Raw genomic sequence first — 22,963 nt, forward strand, 5'->3', positions numbered from 1 at the left:
TTAGAGAAAAGCCTAAATTGCTCCCCACCCACCCAAAAACGGGGGGGGGGAGAGAAAACCATACGCACTGGTGCTCTTCCTTTCATTTTGCTGTTCTTCAGCCCTCCACCTTAAGTGAATCCCATCCTCCACCTCCCGCCCCCACCATTCACTGCCATAGCATAATACAGGTCCGGAGATAGGGTCCAAATAAAAAGAGATTTTATTCAGATAATGGTGACATTTTCGTTTGGTGGAATTCATACATCTATTGCAGCTTTTCCAGAGAAACAACAGGAAGTACAAAAGGGAGAGGAGGGGGGGAAATCCATATGTGCTTAAACGTCTCTCGTTTATTTGCATCACAGGAGGTAGTCCGTGCTACCATGTTGTGTGTCCGAAACCTCATTCCAGGAAATTGCAAGGACTGACTTATTTTTCAGAATGAAAAAATTACAGAAGTCCCGACTTAATTGTTTTAAATAATGAGCACTGGACATTTTAAAACTTTTTATTTATTTAATTACACATAAATAAATATATACAGATTTCATAACCGTTCCGTTTGGCCTCTCCTTCAAGGGCTATTCCTGTGCTTCAAATCAATTATTAATTTATTATTTCCATCATTTAATATTAATATGATTATTGTGAATGTTTCAGAACTTGGGTGGGGAGACTTGATTGAACAAATTCACTCATCTTGGGTCCAGAGAAGCTGAAACGACACTTTGCTAGAATAGAGGACATTGAATAGCAGGAATTTTGTCCTGTTTAGTGTTGGGGTGGGGACTGCCAAGATGGCTTTATCAGCACCTCCACCATGGCATTTAACTGGACCAAAATGTGTAAACAAAGTTGTAGGACATTTTCCAAGACTATATCACTGGGAAGTTTCCTTAGCCATGAGACTGTAGCAAAGGAAAGCCATGTGAAACTTTTATGACTGGTGTTTTGTAAGAACATTATTAAGAGAAGTGCTGATGGAGCTTCCCTCTCTGGTGCAGATCTCCGGGCCTGTCGCATGAGTAAAAAAAATCCAGTAGTCTTTGACTCTAAGCAGGCCTTGATTCAGAAAAGATCTCCTCTAGATACTACCTGAAGACCTCTTTGTCTTGGTTTGCTCCTTTGCAATGCTGTCTGGAACCTCTCAACCTTTTATGAGCATGGACGTTCCAAAGAAACACAAAAATCATCAAAATAATTGCACATGTAACCAGGCTTCCAGTCTCTCCTATGGAAATTCAGACATGTCAACTCAAACCATCCACAGCTCTCATTTTTTCTCCAATCGTGGTGAGGTTTGCTCAGCCTTTTCTTCTTCAATCTCCTCTTTTCATTGACTTGGTTTCAGAAATGCATCCGTCACAGTTTGGAAAACCTGGCAGGAGAGAGGAGGCTTCATAATCTCTCCCCCCACCCCAGCCCCCCAACACTGATAAGAGTGTTGAAGGACCTTCCTGTCTCTCACATCCTGGAAATGGGAAGGAACCCTCCGATGGGGAGACGTGATGGGTCACTGTCTGCAGAAGAGGTCATTTCCGATGCTTAACATCCTTTTCTGAGGTTTTGGAGTCACCAACTGGGTGACCGTTGCCTGTGCTGTTCATGAACATTTTGTCAAGCCCTTTGAGGGACTCCACCAAGTAGTTCTGGAATGCTGTGAGAGCCGCACAGATCGCCGGCCCTCCAAAACCATGGGTTATTAAACTGAAGTGCGTCAAGCAGCTTTGGACTCCCGGTTCCAAGATGAGTGATGGGCGGCTGTTTCCCAGGGGTGAGCGATCTTGAGCCATCAGATCAGCAAACTCTTTGCAGATTTGCCTGGAGTAAGAAAAAGGGAAACAGGATTTTTAAGGGGAGGGAAAGAGCATGTGTAATACCACATCTGCCAGTGTGCACATTTTGACACCCACCAACTACTGGTACTCCTGCAGCCCCCCAAGTTTAACCCCCTTCCTTTTCAAAGGAGCTACAGACTCTTTGCAAAGATTTTCTGTACTTTTAATGATCAGTGGATGACCTTTGCAATGGAGAAGCCTGTATATTTATAATTTGCCACCTGCAACTAGTGGTACCCTTCCATGACATTTTACCAATTGCTTGAATAGTTTGCACCAAGAGAGAAACCACAGACAAACTTTGGAACAGCCTTCACTACCATACAGCTTTGGGGACACCAAGTGAATTGTTCAAATAATCCACTAAGCGTATTTGTGGGTGGCTATCCCAGCCATCTCCCTGTTCTTACCTGGCGATCTCCAGATGCGTTGGACTACCTGCTTCTAACTCCCAACAGCTGGGACAGCCAAGAATTCTGGGACAGCACCAGGTTGGAAAAGGTTGCTGCATACAGTGCCATGAAGGCAGGTGGAGAGTGAAGCTTCATGGCACTGGTGGGGTTTTTTGGTGCCTTCTGTGTTGACTCCTGGCAACTGCCTGGACAAGGCCCTGCGGTTTTCTTGGCAAAATTTTGGAAGTGGTTTGCCATTGCCTCCTTTCTAGGGCTGAGGGAGAGTGACTGGCCCAAGGTCACCCAACTGCCTTTGTTCCTAAAGTGGGACTAGAACTCACAGTCTCCGGGCTTCTGGTCCAGCACTATCACCACCACACCAAACTGGCTCTCATTGCCTTCAAGTCATAAACAAGTCTCTGCAGTTTTCTTGGCAAGATTTCGCAAGTGGTTGGCCCTTGCCTTCTTCCTAGAGCTGAGAGGGAGTGACTGATCCAAGGTCACCCAGTTGGCTTTGTGCCCAAGGTGGGACTAGAACTCAGGGTCTCCCAGTCTCTAGCCTGGTGCCTTCACCACTGCACCAAACGGGCTCCTCCACCCATTCTTGGTAGTCAACACAAAATATAAATGCTCTTTGTCCAGGAGATTCAGCAGAATCCAGTGACTTCAGTTCTTCCTGGTTTCCCAGGACATATTCTTTGAGCAAGAACTAACCAGCATGTCTGTATTTTATTATTAGTTTTTTATGGAATTTTGGTTTTAGCAAAGCAAGTCAGCAGCTCTGTCCCATTTATGGCCCTGAAGTGGGAATGGCCAAAATGTTTCTTTAGTTTTTTAGTTGTTGAGGGTCAAGGCATCTGCTGAACCCATTTTTAAACTCCCTTGAAACTGAGTTTGTAGAATGCACCAAACCACCGAAAAACTAACCAAATTTAGTACTAACCAAGTTTAGCAGATGACGTGGATGAAATGCTACTTTTTACATTGACTTGGTGAGATGTTTTGTGGGAACACAGCTAGTTTGTATGCACATGGGTAGGGGCATCGCAGGGAGGTCAAAAAAGTCAAGATGACAGCCACACTTGTGCGATCAAAGCCCTGTTCCTTTTAAACATTTTTGGGATAGTGCTTTGATCACACAGTGGCAGTTGCCATTTTGATTTTTTTGACCCCTCCCCTGTGTCCTGAGGATGCCCCTCTGCATGTGTACATTATCCTTCAAGTTGACATTGATGTTAGTTTGTCTTCCAACGCAAAGGGTCATCCCAGGTAGGATCCTATTACTCACTTAGTCGCTAGGAGCATGTTTTTCCGGGTGTGGAGCTCGCTGGGGTCCGAGTGTTGGCGGCAGAGGTATTCAGCTGCAGCCTTGGCCGGGAACTCTGTTTCGCAGACGTAACCAAAATCTCGAGCGAGATGAACAGCCTCCCCTGGAAAATGAGAGCACCCATAAGAAGGAAAATCGAACTGTGATGGTACTACTGTCTGGCTTACAGCCCTAGCAAAGGAGATCTTCTGGATCCGAAGGAGGCTGACTCCGCTGATGACGTGGGATGGGACTGCAGTCCTAACTCAGCCATCCATCACCATTATCCCTGATTTTTAAGCAGCGACCAAAAAAGTCTGCAATCCTATTGACTTACTTTGGAATCAGCTCCACTGAATTCCATGGAACCGACTTTTGGACAAACCTGTCTGGGTGTATCTGGAAAGCAGGGCACTCAAAGACATAACCATGTTCTGCATTTAAACCAATTAGGTCAGGGTTTCTCAACCTAGGCTGAGAAACACTGGATTAGCTCAATTGTACAGCATCAGGATCTCAGGATTCAAGGGTGAGATCAATCGAGGCTTAGTAAATTGCCACTACGTCATCTCGCTGCAACACTCAGCCCAGTGGGATCCAGAGGGGTTGGATGAGCGTCTGCAGGAAAAGGAGCTCTTGTCATAATAACAAGAGCGTGTCATGATGTCACAATGCAAGCACGAAAAGAGCGGGGTTTACAACACAACTCACATTTTGTCATGTGCCCTCCATCTGTGGATGTCCATGTGGCCACAGTGACTGGGAGCCACAGTGACAATATGTTTCAAAGGTGCCTGGTTGAGGAAACCTGTCTTCTCCTTAGTAGAAACAATGATCTTAATATTTCAATAGCATATGACAGTGTTAATGCTGGCTGGGGAATTCTGGGAGTGGAAGTCCACACATCTTAAAGTGGCCAAGGTTGAGAAACACTGTCATGTACCTTATCAGCAAAACCAATTCTCAGATTTCCCATCCTTTGTGGTGAGAACTAGACTGGATTACAGTAGCTTACATTTGCCTTTTTACAGTCATTTCACACCACGGATTGGTGTCATCAAAGATCACGTTCACAGGGGTGGGGGGAGATCACCCAACCCACTTCATCTCAAAAAAGCTAACCGAGGTTTACACTCACGCAGCAAATACAGCTGCTGTGGCTTTAGCCAACCTAGTTAAATGTAGAAACCAATAACGTTGTTTAGTCTAGGAGATTATCGTGTTTTGGTTTTTTAAATAGGTTTTTTAACTGGTTTTTAATGGTTGTGTTTGAGTTTCGTTGATTGTTTAGCTTTGTGTTTTAATTGTGTACGCTGCCCAGTGTCACATGTGATGATATAAATTTGATAGACAGACAGACAGACAGACAGACAGACAGACAGATAGATTGCTACCAAACTCCGTGTCAATTTTTTTTGCCACAGACTGACACAGTTTTCCTTGCCATCTTTGGTAAAATGTTGCCAAGAGGCAATGGGCTGTACTGCAGCTGATACAGGAAGTTGGCATCTCTTCGAATTATGCACGGTGTGACTGGGGGCAAGATAAATAAGATCACCACAGATCTATTAGGTCTTAGAGTTGGGAGAGAACAGGAGGGAAAGGCAAAGAAAGAGGGTTGCTCTGCTATTCTTAGGGCTGGAAAAGGAGAATTTGGCATTAATTTTCCATCCACTGTCAAGAAAAGAAAAAAGAAAAGAAAAGACAAGACAAGACAAAAGACAAGACAAGACAAGACAAGACAAGACAACCTTCAGTGCCATTATTATTATTACCCCAGAATTATAATAGAAGAACAATACTGTAATGGCATTGAAGCTTTTTATTTTATTATTTTTATTATTTTACAGGATTAATAACTTACTTCATGATTTTTGTTTTATTCTATTATTATTCTATTTATATTTTATCATTTGATTAATATTTTTTCATTGTTTTTTATTATTTTATCTGTTAGTATTTACATTTTGCTTTATTATTTTGTTCTACAATAGTCATGTTTTATTTGTATCTTATTATATTTGCATGTTATTATTTTATATTTCATTCTTTTGCATTCTTTTATTTTGATTTTGTTTTTTGTATTCTGCAAAGGAAAAATGCATCGGCCCATGCCCTCTTTGCAACCGAGCATACAAAGTGACCGGAGCAATCATATTCTGTGTGGATCGATATATATGTGTTGGATTTCTACCCCACCTTTCCTTCAACTGATTCAGATGGTATATAGAGTATTCCCATTTCCATTTCCCCTACAACAGCCTTGTGAGGTAGGCTAGGCTGAGTGAAAGCGATGGCCCCATGTCTCCAAGGGAGCTTTCATGGTGGGGTTGCACTTGAACCTGTCTCCCCAGACCTCCAGCCACTATTCCACACCAGCTACCTTTCTTCCAAGATTGGTAGGCATAAACCTATATAACCATGAGAGCTAGAAACTTGGGGGATTTGAGCCCTGTCCCGATAGACTGAAGAGAGGCACCGAGAGGGAGAAAGCCAGGCCAGCAAGTAGGTTAGCACATTACAGGATGGATGGCTTAGCCCAGGCACAGCAGGGGAGCCAAGATGAATTAGCGCTGTCTGTTTAACCTGGGTTTTGGGAGCGGGGTGTGATCGATTGCCCATCCGCTCCGATTACTTCCACAGCAATGCCCGAAGCTGGATCAATTTCCCCAACGAGGGGGCATTTCCATAGCATGATGGATCCCCTGCCTGACTGTAGGGGCCCCCAGGAGATCTGGGGCTTCTGCGCAGAGACAATGCGGACAGGCCAAGTCTCCTTTCCACAGCCTTCCCCGCGCATGACGATACCAGCAGATGCCATGAAGCCACACACTCCCCCCACCCCACATCCCCGTACTGGTGCCCCTCTGCCTGCGCTGGGATGAATGCCGTGCAGAAAATGTCTTGTGCATTTTTTTCCCTACCAGATTGCAAAGATCTCATCTGTGGAGTCCTTGGGGTTCTGTGAGCTTGGCGGTTTGGTTGCAGACGTTTTGTTACCCGACTAGGTAACGTCTTCGCTGATGTTCACTGAACATCTTCTTCACTGAAGGTGTTACCTAGTCGGGTAGCGAAACGCCTGCAAGCAAACCACCCAGCTCAGAGAGCACCGAGGACTCCACAGTTCAACCCTGAGCTACAGAGATTCCCTTCTGCGAGATCTCATCTGAAAAGAGAATTTTGGAGAAATCTTCCTGGACAGCCTGGGAGGATCTTGCCCTCCATGAATGACGAGATGGCCAAGGGGGATGTGGAAATATCCAGAGTTTCATTCCACAATCTTCTCTACAGCCTCCCTGGCTTCCCACCGTTACGTTAGGAAGACACCAGGAAGGAGCGCCTCCCCAATGCATTTTCAGATTGGGAAGCTGAAGGCAGCCGGGGAGTTCCCAAAAAGGCCTCTCTCAGGTGTAGCCTCACCTGCCACCTGCAGCCCTCTCTGAACCCCATGAAGAGAAAGTGGAAGGAAGTTCTCCAGGTGGGAAAACAGAAGCCTCTTTTGCAGGGAAAGGAAGCTTTTGAGAAAATGCCCAGTTAGTCTGGCTGGAGGATGCTTTTCTTTCAACATCTCCCATGGGAGCTCCGCTCGGGTCCCTGCAACGCGGGGATTGAGCTGGGCACCTTTGGGGAGGGTGCTTTGCTGGGACAAAGGTGCAGACCCAGCAGGCCCCAGAAGCTGCTTCACGAAACAATCCAATCTCTGAAAGCAAAGGGCCGGGGCTGCTGCTTTGCTTCGTTCTGCTCCCTCCGGATTTGGGTCCCTCCAGCCCTTGTGGTAGCTGGAGGGGCTTTGAGCCTCCAGTTCTGGCTTGAAGCATCACCGGAGGAGGCTCAGAGAGGACCGGGAGGGGACGGAAGGGCTTCCCCGTGGCAAATCACATCGCCTCTTTGCCTCGAGACGGAGAACCTGCACAACACAGCAGTACAAACCGCCTCTCTGAAGCAAAGCCAGGCGGGTTTGCCCAGGGCCGCTCCGTACCGTTTGTTTTGCTGGACTTCGATTTCCCTTCGGAACTCGTCACTTGTTCCAAACGGTGCCTGGCCGACAGAATTTAATTTCAGCCGCTACAGAATTCATTCCACCAGTTCCTAGGAAGTTCCCAGGCTCAGCTGAAGCTGCTGACTTTCTCAAATAAACTGCTGATCTGGCAGACCTTCCTGTTGATGGTGAGGTGGAAAAGAGCCAGGTTTGAGGACTGGCCTCGCTGCCTCCCGGGGGCTGTTTCGGCCAGGGCAGTGGCATCAGGCGGGGTTGGCCGAGATGCCAAAATGGGCCCGGGTGGCAGGAAAACTGAGATTCACGAATCCATCCAAGCCTTAAAGAGTGCGCCCGAAAAGCATCGGGGACAATAAAAAGGGGCTGCCATTCAGTATATTCAAATGATGACACTCTGATTTCTGTGGTATGATGAAGAGGTAATTTTGGGCTGCCCACCTGTATCATAAATTAGAATCACAGACTCATCGAATCTTTGGATTGGAGGGAGCCTTGAGGTCATCCACTCCACCCCGCCTCTCAACGCAGGAATCCAAATTAAAGCATTCTATCCAGCTTTCATTCGGACCCTTCCAACAAATAGAGCTGATTGGTGCATTTAAATAGACTTGATCTGTTTTATTAGCTTGTAGGTTCTGTTTCTATTCTTTTTTTTTTAAGGTAGACTTTTTGGGAGGAGGGTTCTTAACACTTCCTAGGAGCACAAATTTATGGGGAAGGCAAGCTGGCTTTTGACAAGAGAATGCCATTTCGTGAACATGAGATCTGGCATGTGCCTTGAGTCTTGCAAAGCCATTTCTGCGAGACCCAAAAAAAAAGGAAGCAAGAGGAAATGCTTTGCCCAAGAAGAGGACCCAGGTTTGCATGCTGTGATGTTTAGGCACCGATGCAAAATTCTGAATTCTTCCCATTCATTTGAAAAGAATCCGGTCTCTCTCACCCTAGTCGGAAGGGCTGTGACTGTGAGTAGGAGACCTTTATGTTACCTACCCCATCTGGCCTATAAGGCCCGTGGCTGGGGGTGAACAACTTCCAGCCCACCTACCCTCAACGCAATCTCCTGAAGTTCATTGATTGCGAAGAGCCCTGCAAATCGAGGGCTGCCTCTTAAGGATTCTTCAAAGGCAGGGCTACTCTTTGTGGAGTAGAACTTATTGTCCTTGGGCAAACAAGCCATTGTCTGTCATTCATCCTGACCCCCTGATCTGCAGCCCGTGACAGCTCCCAGCTGTCTGGGCTGAGCCCAAAATGCTTGTTTCCCTGCCCTCCTCTTCTTCTTCCTCCTCCTCCTCTTCTTCTCATGGAAATAAACTATTCAGGGGTGTCCAGTCCTGCGGCCATCAGGAACAAGCCCATTTCATTTGCCGCCGACAAAGCAAAGGGGCTTCCCCTGTTCTTCTCCGGCAGCTGCCTTTCCAGCACAATGGACCGCTGAGCGAAGACCATCCCAAACTCAGGGATGCCTTTCTGCCCATCGTGGCTTTTCACATCAAGGCTGTCAAGGTGACAAACTCCTCTGTTTGTAGTTGTGACAAGCAGAGAAATCCTGCAGCATGTTTTCCCCTGACCGGTTCTCATTCCATCTGGTCAAACAGCGTTTGCTTTCCAAGAAGAGAACGTTGGCGATGTGTCCATGGACAGAACCTGATGCTCTTGTACATAGTTAGGGCCAAGGGGTGGCTGTCTTTCACTGCATGATCCTCTATCCAAAGGTCTGCATCCTCCCTGGCTTCCCATCTCTCCAAGCTTCTGTTCAATTCCAGGGAAAATTGATTCCTCCTGGGGAGCGTCTTCAGAGGTTGGAAAGCGTAGGCAGCCCAGGGAGGTTTCCCTGATGGAAAGCTGCGCAACCAAAAACAATCGCAATGATCAGACCTTGCCACTACCATCTAATCAGCTCGGAAACGCTACCGAGAGAAATTTGGAAGAAATTCTCAAGCTCCCTGTGAACAAGGTAGAAAAACAGAGGCACTTCTTTGCCGTTTGTATTAAGGGCAAGGACAACCCCATGCCTCTTTCACAGTCTATTTGAGCTGTTTGACCACATTGATTTTCTGAGACTATTCCCAAACAGGCTATCCTCTGAAGCCCCTTTCTCTTCATGGCAATCTCATGACATGCAGAAGGAAACAGGTCCAGACTGCAGTGCCTTGACAGCTGAGATGCCCACTAGAGGTCCACAGCCTCCTTGTTTTCCCAGTCAACCCTCTGTCCTCCATATGTTCTGGCCTGTAATTCCCACAGGGGGCTGCCATTGCCCCTACAGTCCGAGGCTAACGGGAATGGAAGTCCAAAACTTCTGGAGAGCATCAAATTGCCTGCCCCTGTGATTAATGATTTCGGACTAGAATGTGTGAAGGACTCTTTGTTCCATATCGACCCTGCTAATTGCATTCACCTCTGGGAACCTGTCTCTGTAGCCTGTTGCGTTCTCCGGAGACAGTTGTCTGAGACAAGGCGGACATGTTCTCCATTTGTGGCACCTGGATGATAGACGCCACCAAAGAAGGCTTCTAGAACGGGCTGCAGCAAGACCGTGATGTCACTCAGGTGGGCATGACAGGAATTGGGAGAACTCTGTGTGCTGTATTTGGCTCGTGTGCCCATTTTATTTGGGGGAAATATGCAAACCCTATTGGACAGCTTGCACGGTTTTATTGTTGTTTCCTCACAAAGCTCAGTGGAAATCATGCCTCCATTTCTTCCACGTTTTGCTGAACCAATTTGCACAACAGTTTTGGCTGCGTGGCTTCTGAAGGGTCCAGAATGGTGGAAAATAAATCATAAGCCGCCAGTGAATTGTAGATTGCTCGCCTTTGCCTTAAGCAGATGGTGATGACTTAACCCAAATAAATAAGCAATAGACTTTGAAGTAAGCTAAAATATGTCCTTGTGAGATATTTTAAACCTCTGTCCAGGGGTATCTATGGGGTATGGTCAAAAAAGTAAAGCTGGTGGCTGCAACAGTGCAATTTAAACTCTGATTTTTTTGCATCGCACACTTGAGACACATAAAAAACAATCACAGCGTCGCAGCCACCATCTTGATTTTTTTTTTATCATATCCTTCAGACACCCCTGGCTCTGCCTTTTTTATTGATCTATTATATTTTCCTCCTAAAGTGTTTTTTTTTTTTTTAGTTTTAATTCTTTCTGCGAAGCACCTTGAAAAGGTGAGTCATAGTGATTCAGGGCTGAAGGTTGTTGATTAATCAACCAACCAACCAGGAGTCAGAGAGATAATTTAAGATGGGTAAGATATACATTTACTTATAATGTAAAATGAGGACATTTTAAACCCCAGAATTCCTACACACCTTTAAAAGAATATCTTGTCAGGCCAAACCCGAACAATCTTACCTTCCACCAGTGACGTTAACAAGGTGACGTTCGCCGCTTTGCGCCTCCCGGCCGGTAGATTTAAACCTATCTTTTCCAATCTTTCCCTTAAACATCTTCCACCATTTTTAGATTTTGCCCTAAAACAGAAAAGCAAAAGAATGAAACAATGTGAATGAGATGGAAAAGAAAACGAAGTAATGAACCAAATAACCCCATATTTCCAAAACCTGTTCTTCAACAATTCTAAGTAAAGTTGTAAGACTGGAAATGTCGCAACAAAGTCGTGGTAAGGGTTTCATGGAGCAGTGATGACTTTTTTATATGCCTCAAAGTTCTTGAAAAAAATACATACAGGTAGTCCTTGCTTAATGATTACAACAGGGGCCAGAAAATTGGTTGTTAAGTGGGGCGGTTGTTAAGTGAATCGGACCTGATTTTATTATCTTTTTTGCAGCAGTTGTTAAGCGGAACACGTGGTCATTAAGCAGATCAAGCAGTTTCTCCATTGATTTTGCTTGTCGGAAACTGGCTGGGAAGGTCGCAAATGGCAATCATGTGACCCCAGGATGCTGCAACCGTCGTAAGTGCGAGCTGGTTGCCAAGTGCCTGGATCATGATCACATGACTGCTGGGGTGCTGGGACGGTTATATTTTTGGGCACCAGTCATAAGTCACTTTTTTTAGCACCGATGTAACTTTGAATAGTTACTAAACAAATAGTTGTTAAGCAAGGATTGCCTATATAGTCCTATCTTAACCTGGGAGAAGCTACTCCAGGTGAGATTTTTACCAAGATATTTTGGCTGACCAACTCTCTTATTTATTTTTTAAATTATTTATTTATTCAATTTATATGGTGCCCATCTCAAATTCATGACTGTAAAAACAGACCTATCAATCACAGTTTAACTTAACCCATGTACAGGCTCAGCCCCACCTCCTCCTCCACCTCCTCACTGCCTGTTACTATCAGAAAGTTTATCATCTGAAATCTGAACATTTTACACAAACAGGACTCAAGACAGCAAGGCCAGAGGTAGCATGGAGAGATAGAAACTCTTATTGAAATCAGCAACAATTAATTGCCAATGGTCATTACAGGAACAAAGTGGTTCCAAAGCAGTTATTAAACCAATGAAATTTCTGCACTCCTACCGCCGAAGGACACCACCAAGGAGAGAAGCATTGAGGCATTCGGGGGGTGAGAGCCTCCTCTGAACCTCGCCGACTGTCACTTTGTACTTGGAGGTGGAACTCAGGAGGGACAATCGTCCAGGAACAGAGCAGAAGACTTCATTTGGATTGGTTACTCCTCCTATCAGGGTGTCTTTATTCATGGTCAGGGTAGAGATGGTGGTCCCGTTGGCCTTCGAAGGGATGGGCACTAGAAGATCAGAACAAAACCAAGGATGAAGGAGTGAAAGCTACAAAGAAGCATGGGTTCATCTGGGGTTAGCAGCCCCAATAACACAGCCATGGAATAAGAATCCTAAACAGGAGACCAGAGTATGGGAAATGCAAGAGGAGCTTGTTATGGCGAACAATCCTTCAACAAAACTATTCCAAATCACCAAAGTTTTTGTCAGTAGTGGAGACATGTAGTCTTTAAGATGCCCAGAGTCTCACTTTTGCTCTTATAAATGTCTAATGTTCAAAAAGAACATGGGAATGACAGATATTTACTAGTCAGAGCAAAGACACTCTAAAGACGGAATACCTTTTCATAGCGTAAAATGAGCTTCTAAACAGAGGTAATCCAAAACTGGAAAAGAAGAAACGTTTGGCAAAGAAGTCATATTGAGTATAAGACCATTGCCTCTAAAAGCAAACTCTAGTGGTGTTACAGCAGAAGTCACATTTTTTTCTAGGTTCCAATAATATTTATCAATCCTGATTAACTCAATTGTCATTTGCCCTATTCTGAGAGATGGGGCAATATCAGTCCTCCAGTTGTGGTGGGATTGCAACTCTCATGACCCCTGTCATTGTCTTGTCTGGTTGGGGCTCAACAGGGGTATCCACAGGGTATGGTCAAAAAAAAGATGGCAGCCTCAATGGATCACACTCTTGTGGCTGCCATCTTGACTTTTTTGACCATGGCCTGTGGGACATTCCTGGAGCTGAAGGAGTTTGACAACATGGAACAAACTACAATTAATACTATTTCTCATCTTCAACCTACATATCGATCACTTCTGAAAAGTGTGCAGCTCTCAGATCTCATATTGGTAGAATCTTTGTTGCAACACCGAATTTTAGTTTTCCATCTAAAAGGTGGGAGAGACACAAGCCATAATGTAAGCTTAAAGTGGACTTATCACAGATAAGAACAGCAACATCTATGTGCATGGAGTCAAGATGCTGGAGGTGACACTGCAGGATGAATCCCTTGTCAGCCCAACAAGATAGACCAGACTAAGAAACCAAGGCCATAAAGATCAGGACTACTTTTATTGTAAAGCTATAATAACAGAATCTTGCGAGTCTAAATGTGCTTCCCCCTCCCTCCGTTTATCTTCACGTCAACTAGGGAGGGGCTTGTCTGAGACTCAAGTTACTTTTTTGGCCTGGGCTCAAGCCCCTCTTATCTGACCGTCGCCTTGGTAGCAGCTCTTCCTCCTGCCTTCAAGGCCATTTCCTATTTCCTCTACACTGCCACTTTTGTATGTGCGATGCACTTTTGTATCTGTGATGCAAATACAAAAGGATCTGCACCTGCCATCTTGCTGGTTTGACCACCCCCTTTTTGTGGATGCCACTGGTCCCCAGCATTACTGGTCCCCCACCATTGCCACTGGTCCCCCAACAAAATCCATTTAATTGTTTCGAATACTGAGCCAAACTTCGGAAGAAGTCTGTTCCATATCTGGGGCCCAGGACAATTGCTTCTCATGCCTGCCTATTCACAGAAAAAAGAGCCAGCCCAAAATCACCAAAACCTAAAACGAAAAGGGAAGTTTTGACAGCTTGGCATTGCAACTTTCCTTGTGGTTTTGATTTGTCATTTTTTTGGACCTGATGAGATGGATCGGTTATGGCCTCCATAAAAGATTTATCCAAAAGTCTGTTTAGAAATCAGGCTCTGTTTCACCCATTCTCAAAAGTCCCCTTGCTAAGAGCAGCTGTGATTCATTTTCAGAGCTGGCCATTTTGCTGACCCAGAAAAGTGTACCTTCCCTCCTTCTTTCCAAGAGCATGCCAGCTTAGTAGGAAAGTCAACACACTGCCAGAGTTTAAAACAGAAATATACATGCCTCGATCGGAAGAGTAGACTCAACATTCAGCCAGAAAGGACAAACGAAGGAGACCCCAATCAGAAGGCTTGGACAATAGGTGCATTGTGAACGGGTAACACCCTAACTCTTAGCTGAACTATAAAAAGCCAGCACACGTGACATAAAAATGGCAAATGCTTTCAAAACTAAAACAGCAATGCAGCTCAGATAAGGAAAATGGCAGTTTTGCTGAGCGTGGGACCCAAACACAGCAGCTATTCCCCCACTTGGTGGCCTCCAGATGTGTTGGCCTTCAGAATTCTTTGCCAGCGTGACCATGGGCCACTTCAGCTAGGATCCTGGGAGCCAGCATCCAGTGCACCTAGAGGTCACCAAGTGGAATAAAGGCTACCCCAACAAGTAGAACGGATTGAGTCAGTTAAACTCCATCTGACGAGCGAGGTCTAGGAAGCCCAACCGATGTAGACTTCAGTAAGGTGGGTTGGATACTAGCATTGGAGTCCATACAGAATCTTAGGAACTGCAAGAGGAATGGTTAACCCTCATTTATTAGTGAGTTCATTAAGGTGGAATCTCTTGGAATGTTTTGAATTGTTGCTTCCCAGGTTTTTCGCCAACTAAACCTAGCTGCCATTTATAAGCTACCATCCCATCTCTTGATGGTTTAATATTCCTTTGCTCTGCCAGCTGCCCCACAATCTCTCACCCTTTCCAAATTCAAGGAAACACACTGGGACCTTTAGGCACTGCTTCCAGTTGTACCTGTGCATAGGACAGGAGAATCCAGGACTACATCACAGGCAGAGAAACTCCGGTTCAAATCACACCTCAGCCATGAACCCACCAGGAGCTTCCACCATCTTAGCCCTAAGCTCATTTTTGCAAGCTTGCAATTTTAACAATGGGGCTGCCCCTTAAGGGTTGTTGCAGGGATTTCTATGATAATTTGAGATGTCTGAACATTCTAACATGCAATAATAAACTTCTGTTTATTATTCACTAGAAAGGCCTTTAAGGTTAGTCTTTAAGGTTGAGTTCACAGATAGGTTAGGCTCAGATGGGACTGGACAGTGCGTGGCTCAGGGTGTTCAAGGAACCCAACCACTGTCTCAGCATGTTATATGAACTTGGCCTTCATGTTAGGTCATTACATGGCTTATTTGATTGGACATGCACATTATACAAACCCAGCCATGATGTTTGGTTAAGCCAGGTTTACAGTTGAACATGTTGTACGGATCTAGCCTCATTTTATATAAGATTCAATCCTCTACTTATTTCCAGTTGAAGGACTGTGTGTAATGGGGTTAGAGGAGGGAGAATCTATCAATGTCTGTTTCTTTAAAATTCTTACAAGTTTTAATGTATTTAGGTGCACATTTAGAATCATAGAAGTGACCTCCGAGGTCATCTATTCTATCCTGCTCAGTGTAGGACCCTGCTACAGTGTTTCAAATAGACATTTACCCAGTTTCTCTTTCAAGACTCTAGTGAAGGAACACAATATCGTAACTGCACAGGGTGGGTATGTAGAGAGGTGGAGCTCCCTTGTCTCCACTTTGTGGGGCTGATGAAATCACAACGGCAGCTGCAAAACCGAGTGGAAAAGAAGGGGAGAAAGGTTTGGGATGTGTTGACTTGAACGGGAAGGAGGATAATAGCGATTAGGCCACCCTACTCCACATCTGCCATTGCACAACAGGCTATGAACTCAGTTCACTCAAATTGCCAAGCTATTTCCTGAACGTGAATATGAATGGCTTGACATAATCTGTTCAGATCTCATTGAGCTAGATAAACTCAGCCATCACAACAGCATCCAGGATCCAAGAGCTGGACTCAGAGGCACAGGATCAAGTTGCTACTTGACCGCAACACTTTGGGCCACTGACTTTCACCCCAACCTACTTCACAGGGTTCTTGTAGGGTGAAAGGATGGGCAGCCTTCATCTGCTTCCTTGAAAGGAAAAGTGGAATATACACATAATAAATAAATAAGGATAAGACAACTCCAAGGGATCCTTGCTACTTAGTTCCTGGCCAAAACTCTTTAAAAACAATTTTCTACGCTATTACACCCTGGGTCATCCAACTCCACAAATCCTCTCTTTGGATTAAAAGAAAAAGAAGTGGGGGGAACTTTCTCACTCCTAGCCTTTAATTTGTTTCAACAATTAGGACCAGAAACAGAAGTTGTTTTCCTCTATATCCGTGGTTTCTCAAACTTGGCAGCCTGGCTGGCTGGGGAATTCTGGGAGTTGAAGTCCACCCATTTTCAAGTTGCCAAGGTTGAGAAACACTGCTCTGCGTGGTGGATGTATGGGATGCCTGAGAATGTATAATCAGTTATACAAAAACAACTTACATAACCTGGAGTTCTTACACAGCAAAGGATGGATTTGTGATTAAGTGGTGTGACCCATTTTGCAGCCAATAAAATATATCGTTGAGAATTCATAAGTACATAATGAATAAGGATGGATGAATTAAGATTCAGGCAGGGACCTGTCCATGTCAAACCACTTCCCACCCATTTGCTTTCAAGACTGATTGTATTAATGGTACAGAAGGAGTCGTGGTTCTCAAGGAAATTCCCATCTTTTTGGAGTCAAAGCTAATATTGTATTTCTGCATTGGCTCACCCTGGGATGAACGAATCTGCAGTTGTGGTTCCTCTCCCCTTCTCATTTTTCAATTCTAAATTCACTGCATCCTCTTTTAGTCTACTTGTTTTTTTTAAAGCATTAAATTGCATAGGTCATTTGTGCATATTTATTTTAACACGCCCATTTGGTTTGCAATTTTGCCTAATACGTACAGTTTTTGCAGGGAAAAATGGCCGTAGCGTAATGCACTTTTGTACGTGGTTTTAAGGTGAATTTTGGGCAGATGTTTCCTTGACGTACATTTTTAAAAATTGGCAGGCTGCAGTGCAAAATCTTTTAATGTTCTTTTCTTATTTCACCATTTTTAAAAGACCCATTGAAACAACACCGGCTTCCGTCTGTCATTTACGGCTTCTTCTAAAATGCAACATTTTTCTAACTTAACTTGTCCTAATACGTGTTGATTTTAATGTATATTTCCTTGATGTACTATTTTTATATTTCCTGATGCTTTGCACATTTATGAATATGAATTTCCCACTTGCTAAACCAGATAAGAACCGGGCTCCTGGTTTCAATTATAACCTAGTTCCTTGATCAGTTTGGATGATTAAGATTTTAACAGCTACGTTGGCTACTAGATACTGCTTGTACTTCCAATTACTATGAACCCAGTTCAGGCTGGATTTATATAGGGCGGTCAAGATTCTGATAATATTAGATTTGTAACTGATGTAACTGTTTTAACTCAAAATAGATAGAATCCAGCAGCCGCTATTTTTTTGAACACTGAGAAAGCTCTTGACATAGCTTCTTGGGATTTTCTGAAGCAGGTGTTGATTTATGGGTCTCCCCAATGTTTTAAATATATTCTGAATTGACATTTTTCTGAATTGACATATTCTGAATTGGCCCCTAAACACTTGTGATTAGTAATGACGCGGCTTCTTCTTGATTAAACCTGTGCCATCGTTCCTGGCAAGAATGTTCTCTTTTTACTTTGACGAGCGATTTTAATGGTTCTTGCTGGAACTATCAGAAACCCTGACATTATTAAAGAGATTTTAACATAAAATATTTCAACTTCCCAGGACATCAAAATTCGGGCACTTGGCAACTGGCATGTATTTACAATGGTTGCAGCATCCTGAGGTCACATAATTACTATTTGCAACCTTCCCAGGGGGCTTCTGACAAGCAAATTCAATGGGGGAAGCTGGATTCGCTTAATGACCACATGATTTGCTTAACGACCGCAGCAAAAAAAGTCGTAAAATCCAGTGCAACTCACTTAATTACCACTTCACTTAGCATCAGAAGTTCTGGTCCAAATTGTGATCATAAGTCGAGGACTACCTGTACTTTGGATCAACTTTGTTCTGATAGGACTGTTTTAAAATGTTTGTAGAACTTAGAACTGATTTTGATTTCTCTGAGAGTGCTTCTTGGCAGATTACTTCACCTAAGTTATTTTTATTTAGATTGTTTTGCTTTGATGTCATTCTGAAAGTCCATGGCTCTTAGATGGTTTGGAGGACTCAATGGAGGCTCCTAAACCAGTAATCTATTTCTTAAGAAGTTGAAGGAAGTTGATAAAATTGATATGAACTCCCTATCTATACAACCTTTGGAATAACAGGCTGGAACATTCTGTTTTTGTAAACTAGTGGAAGATTGCTTTAAATAATATGAAATTAATTTCCTTTTATCTTAAAGTGAGGTTAATACAGCAGAACATTCTTTCACGTATACTGGATACCCAAAATAATGTTTAATAAGGGTTATTGCTTATTGGAGATGCAATTCAGGAATTGAAATATTAATTTGTATGGTCTGAACTTTTCCTCATGTTACCTCCATACTATATTCAGGGTTGAAATTTATAGGACTGTAAATATTTTTAGATTCACTGTTGTAGTAAGGACAGCTATATTCTGCTTGGGTATATTCCTTGTATCTGAATTTCAGAAATTGTGATTATTTTGTGCACCGGTATGGTCAAAATAATTATTACCCAAATAGTGCAAGGGTAAATCTACACATTGATTTGCAGCCACAATACACGCACGTGCTTGATCAAAATTTGAATTAGCCAAAGAGGCCAATGAAGAGTCACATTTCTTGGAGTTGTTTTGTTTTTGAGATACTTTTCCAGCCTCCACTTATTACGAAATTTTGTTAACAGGACTATATGTACGCAATTCTTTTTTTTCCTGCTAATTAGTTTGACGTCATAAAAATATGTTTTTAAACAAGAGTTTAACCCTGTTTAAAATGCCTAGATTCCCAGTATGTCCTCAGCTTTTAGAATTACCTATTCCTTTTCATACTCAATTTTCTAGAAATAGGCATTCTTTTTTAGGGGCTTCTTTTTGGGGGGCAGGGAGTTTAAAAGAGAATATAGTTGGCTCTGTTTAGTAATGCTATCTATGCTGAGCTCAAGCTCAGATACTTTGGTCACCTAATGCGAAGAGAGGACTCTTTGGAAAAGGCCCTGATGCTGGGAAAGATTGAAGGCAGAAGGAGAAGAGGACGGCAGAGGATGAGATGGTTAGATAGCACCACTGAAGCAATGAGCATGAAACTGAGCAAACTCTGGGAGGCAGTGAAGGACAGGAAGGCCTGGCGCAATATGGTTCATGAGGTCACAAAGAGTCAGACACGACTTAATGACTGAACAACAACAACATCAACAACAACAACAACAAATCTATGCTGTGGTGGAGTCCTTTTTGGTGGACTTTGTCTCATTGAAAAGCCTAGGTCATGGGTCCATCTATCGGTGATGTGCTTCTGGGTTCTGCCGCCAGACCACACTCCAATATGCTAAGCCCCAGTGGCATCCCCAGAAAGGGGTCAAAACAGGCAAGATGGTGGTTGCAGCAGTGACATCCAAGCTCCACCCCATTTATTTATTTATTTATTTATTAAATTTATATGCCGCCCATCTCCCCCAGAGGGTGACTTTTCTACATGCATCAATGTCACACACACACACACACACAAGGGCAGGATTTTGATTGTGGCGCTGTGACCACCACCTTGCCTGTTTCGACCCTCTGTGCACCCAGCTGCTAGCCTTCCTCACCTTTTTGGTGTTAAGCTTGCCTTCCGGCCTACTTCTGATATGGGCCCATGGGCAATGTACAGCGTTTTAACCTTCTCCAATCTCATTGTTGTTGTTGTTCAGTCATTAAGTCATGTCCGACTCTTCGTGACCCCATGAACCATATTCCGCCATATTACTCCAATCTCATGGGCTGATTAAAAAGACGAGAAAGCCAGTTTTGGAATCTGGGGATCGAGTGAAGAGAGCCACCCCAACCCTGTGTCCTGTTAGGCTTCGTAATCCTGTTTATTCCTGTTGGCTTTGATGGTGTTTTGGGTTTGTCCTTGTTTAATTATAAATGATTTTATGCACATGTTAAGCAACAATATTGGATTGCAATGAATGGAAAAGTGAAGTATAAATATTTTAAATAAAAGAACCTAATGTATTCTAATGTATTAAAATCTATGTAGAAGATGAAGGTGCTACAGAGCAGTACTGAGATGACTCTGGAGAAGGAATTTGGTGATTGTTAACAAAACATGAGCATATCCTGGAAAAACAGGAATGCTTCAGAAAGAAACTCAAGATTGCCCTACCTTGATTCTCTTCGGTATAAGAGGGAGGGGAAGGCAAACACTGTCTGGCTTTCAAGAGTCTGTTATTAGAGCTTCTGTCAATAAAGGAGAGTTCTAGTATTTCTAGTGGGAGACCTGACCTACCCTGAAGGGCTCACAGGTGCTGAGTTACTTAGTATACCCAGAGCCCCAAATCAGAAATGCTGCTGCTACATGGGCCTACTACTTCTCTCTGGCACACAGTGTCCAAGAAGATCACACAGAGCCCTTCAGGTCTCATGCCCTCTCAGATTAGGGTTGGTTTCCTGAGGATGTCACACCTAGTTTAAAAAATAAATGTAAGGCAACAAGTTCGGATCAACTCCTTGTGCCTCCATGGTCACATTCAGAAATGGTTTTTGCCATTGTTTTCTTCCAGGATGTTATTTTAAACTTTCCAGTCTAGCTTAAAACCCAGGAATTGGTTGCCCATCCAAGTTCTAAGCCTGACGCTACTTCCTTCCAAGACCAAACAAGACCGGCTGGACACCAGGACTCAGGATCCGCTTATTCCTGGGCTCCTTTTGAATGCCATAAACCATCTGAGGTAGAGTATCATTTCAAAGCAACAGATAATGTGTCTTGCCAGTTGTTTTGACAAATGGGATTTATAGGGTGATACCTTATGAATAATGCAAGTTCTAGGCAGATGCATTTGGGGGAAGATTCAAATTATTTTTTTCCTAGCTATTAGATAGGTCATAGCAAGTCAAAAAAACCTGTTTGGGTGCTTCGTTGGCCTTGGAAAGGGGGGTTGAAACCTTTCAGTTGCTACCTTGAGTTGGCCGCATTTGCTTACGCTGTGCTAGAACTCCTTCCTTACTCATCTTTAATAGTCTGATCATTATGTATGAAAAAGCATCATGCTTTATTCAGCCAATTTAACATATATATGATGTAGGCCATAACTTACATGTTTCCTGCATGGAGGTAAAGCAAACTAGATCTAACCAAATCTAATATGTAGATTATTTTCAGCAACCAAGAGATGCAGTGGTAGGGGAAATGATGCCACAGAGGTCATCACATCATTGTACAAATGACACAAATTATGTTATTTGTACATTACATAATTCATGTCATTTGCATGATGATATCATGACATGTGTGATGTCACTGTGGCTTCTACCAAATGCCTAGGCTCTTTCTTACCACATTTCTTACTTTTTAAAAGTAATAACCCTGATGAACAGAGAAGGTAGTGATGGCAAGAGCAGATCCTAGTTTTGGTCTTGACTTGCCACTAATGGAAGACAAACAGTTTTGGTATGTCAACAGCCTTTCTCATTCCATCAATGGATCTCATTTCTCCTCCAAAATGTTGGTTTGCAATGGAGGAATGGATGGATCAGCTGGCCAAAGAATGTCTTTAAGAGGAACTAGGAGTGTCTTCAGGGTTGGCCAAAAAGGTCAAGAGGGTATGTGACAATGTGATCGAAACTCTGCTTGGTTTTTATAGCCTGGCTACTACTTGGAAGGGAGATTTACATCTTTCACACCTCCTTTTTCTTTAAACTATTTTTAGATTATATATTTTGGATTTTATCTCTTTTATACTTTGTATGTCATAAAGAGCAGTGTTTCTCAACCTCAGCAACTTTAAGATGTGTGGACTTCAACACGTCTTAAAGTTGTGAAGGTTGAGAAACACTGATATATAGAGAGAGCCAGTTTGGTATCACGGTTAAAGCACCAGGCTGGAGTTCTAGTCCCTCTTTAGGCACAAAGCCAGCTGGGTGACCTTGGGCCAGTTCTTCCCTCTCAGCCCTAGGAAGAAGGCAATGGCCAACCACTTTTAAAATTTTGCCAAGAAAACTGCAGGGACTGGTTTAAGCAGTCTCCAGGAGTCAACACTGCCTCAAAGGCACCCCCCTCAAAAAAGTCATATTTGTATATGCGTATACATATATATATATATATATATATATATATATATATATATATATATACATACATACATACATACATACATACATACATACATACACATACACACATTTTTACATTTTATATGACAACTTCTTTCACAGTTTCACTTTTTATATCTTGTCTACCTTCTATCTCTTATAGAGACCATCTTATATATCTTCAGCTTTTTACTTTAGGCGACTTTTAATTTTTTACTTGTTTATATTGCTTCCAAATGACCGTACCCCATCCCTTTATGCCAGTGTTGTCCAAATTTGGCCACTTTAAGAGGAGTGGACTTCAACTCCCAGAATTCCCCAGCCAGCCATGCTGGCTGGGGAATTCTGGGAGTTGCTCCTCTTAAAGTGGCCAAGTTTGACAACACTGCTTTATGCTGATCTATGACCATAATAAAAACTGATTTGATTTGATCACACTCTGAAGGGTGGGAAGAGAAGTCTCTTTGTGGGTCCTGGCACCTCTTCCTCCAGTTTCGATGCAGATGTTATGCTAGCCACTGCCTCAGTCTGATAGAGCAGCAGATGAAAGAGATGCACAGAGCCATTTATAAACATCTACACACATATATACGTAGTTTAACCATTAGCCATGTATAAATATCTACATCCCCACAGTTTAACAGGGGCTCTACTTTGCTGCTGTATCCATAAGTAGTGCTGGGCGCCAGAC

The 22,963-nt window shown here is 43.4% G+C and overlaps 1 protein-coding gene across 1 annotated transcript in view; it reads right to left on the bottom strand.

The window, feature by feature from the left end:
- Nucleotides 1–1,514: 1,514 nt before the first annotated feature.
- The window catches only part of TFAP2E (transcription factor AP-2 epsilon), a 70,955-nt gene continuing 49,506 nt past the window's right edge, over nucleotides 1,515–22,963 (bottom strand). The window contains exons 4-7 of the mRNA XM_088140297.1: nucleotides 12,013–12,241; nucleotides 10,876–10,994; nucleotides 3,501–3,642; nucleotides 1,515–1,803 (exon numbers count right to left, since the gene is read on the bottom strand). Coding sequence (XP_087996423.1) covers nucleotides 1,515–1,803; nucleotides 3,501–3,642; nucleotides 10,876–10,994; nucleotides 12,013–12,241 — 779 coding nt within the window. The remainder of the gene's footprint in view (nucleotides 1,804–3,500; nucleotides 3,643–10,875; nucleotides 10,995–12,012; nucleotides 12,242–22,963) is intronic.

The sequence above is a fragment of the Python bivittatus genome, unplaced genomic scaffold (assembly GCF_059951505.1).
Source record: "Python bivittatus isolate LINGU-HERP-01145 unplaced genomic scaffold, Pbiv_v1 ctg000260_np1212, whole genome shotgun sequence".
Taxonomy (NCBI): domain Eukaryota; kingdom Metazoa; phylum Chordata; class Lepidosauria; order Squamata; family Pythonidae; genus Python; species Python bivittatus.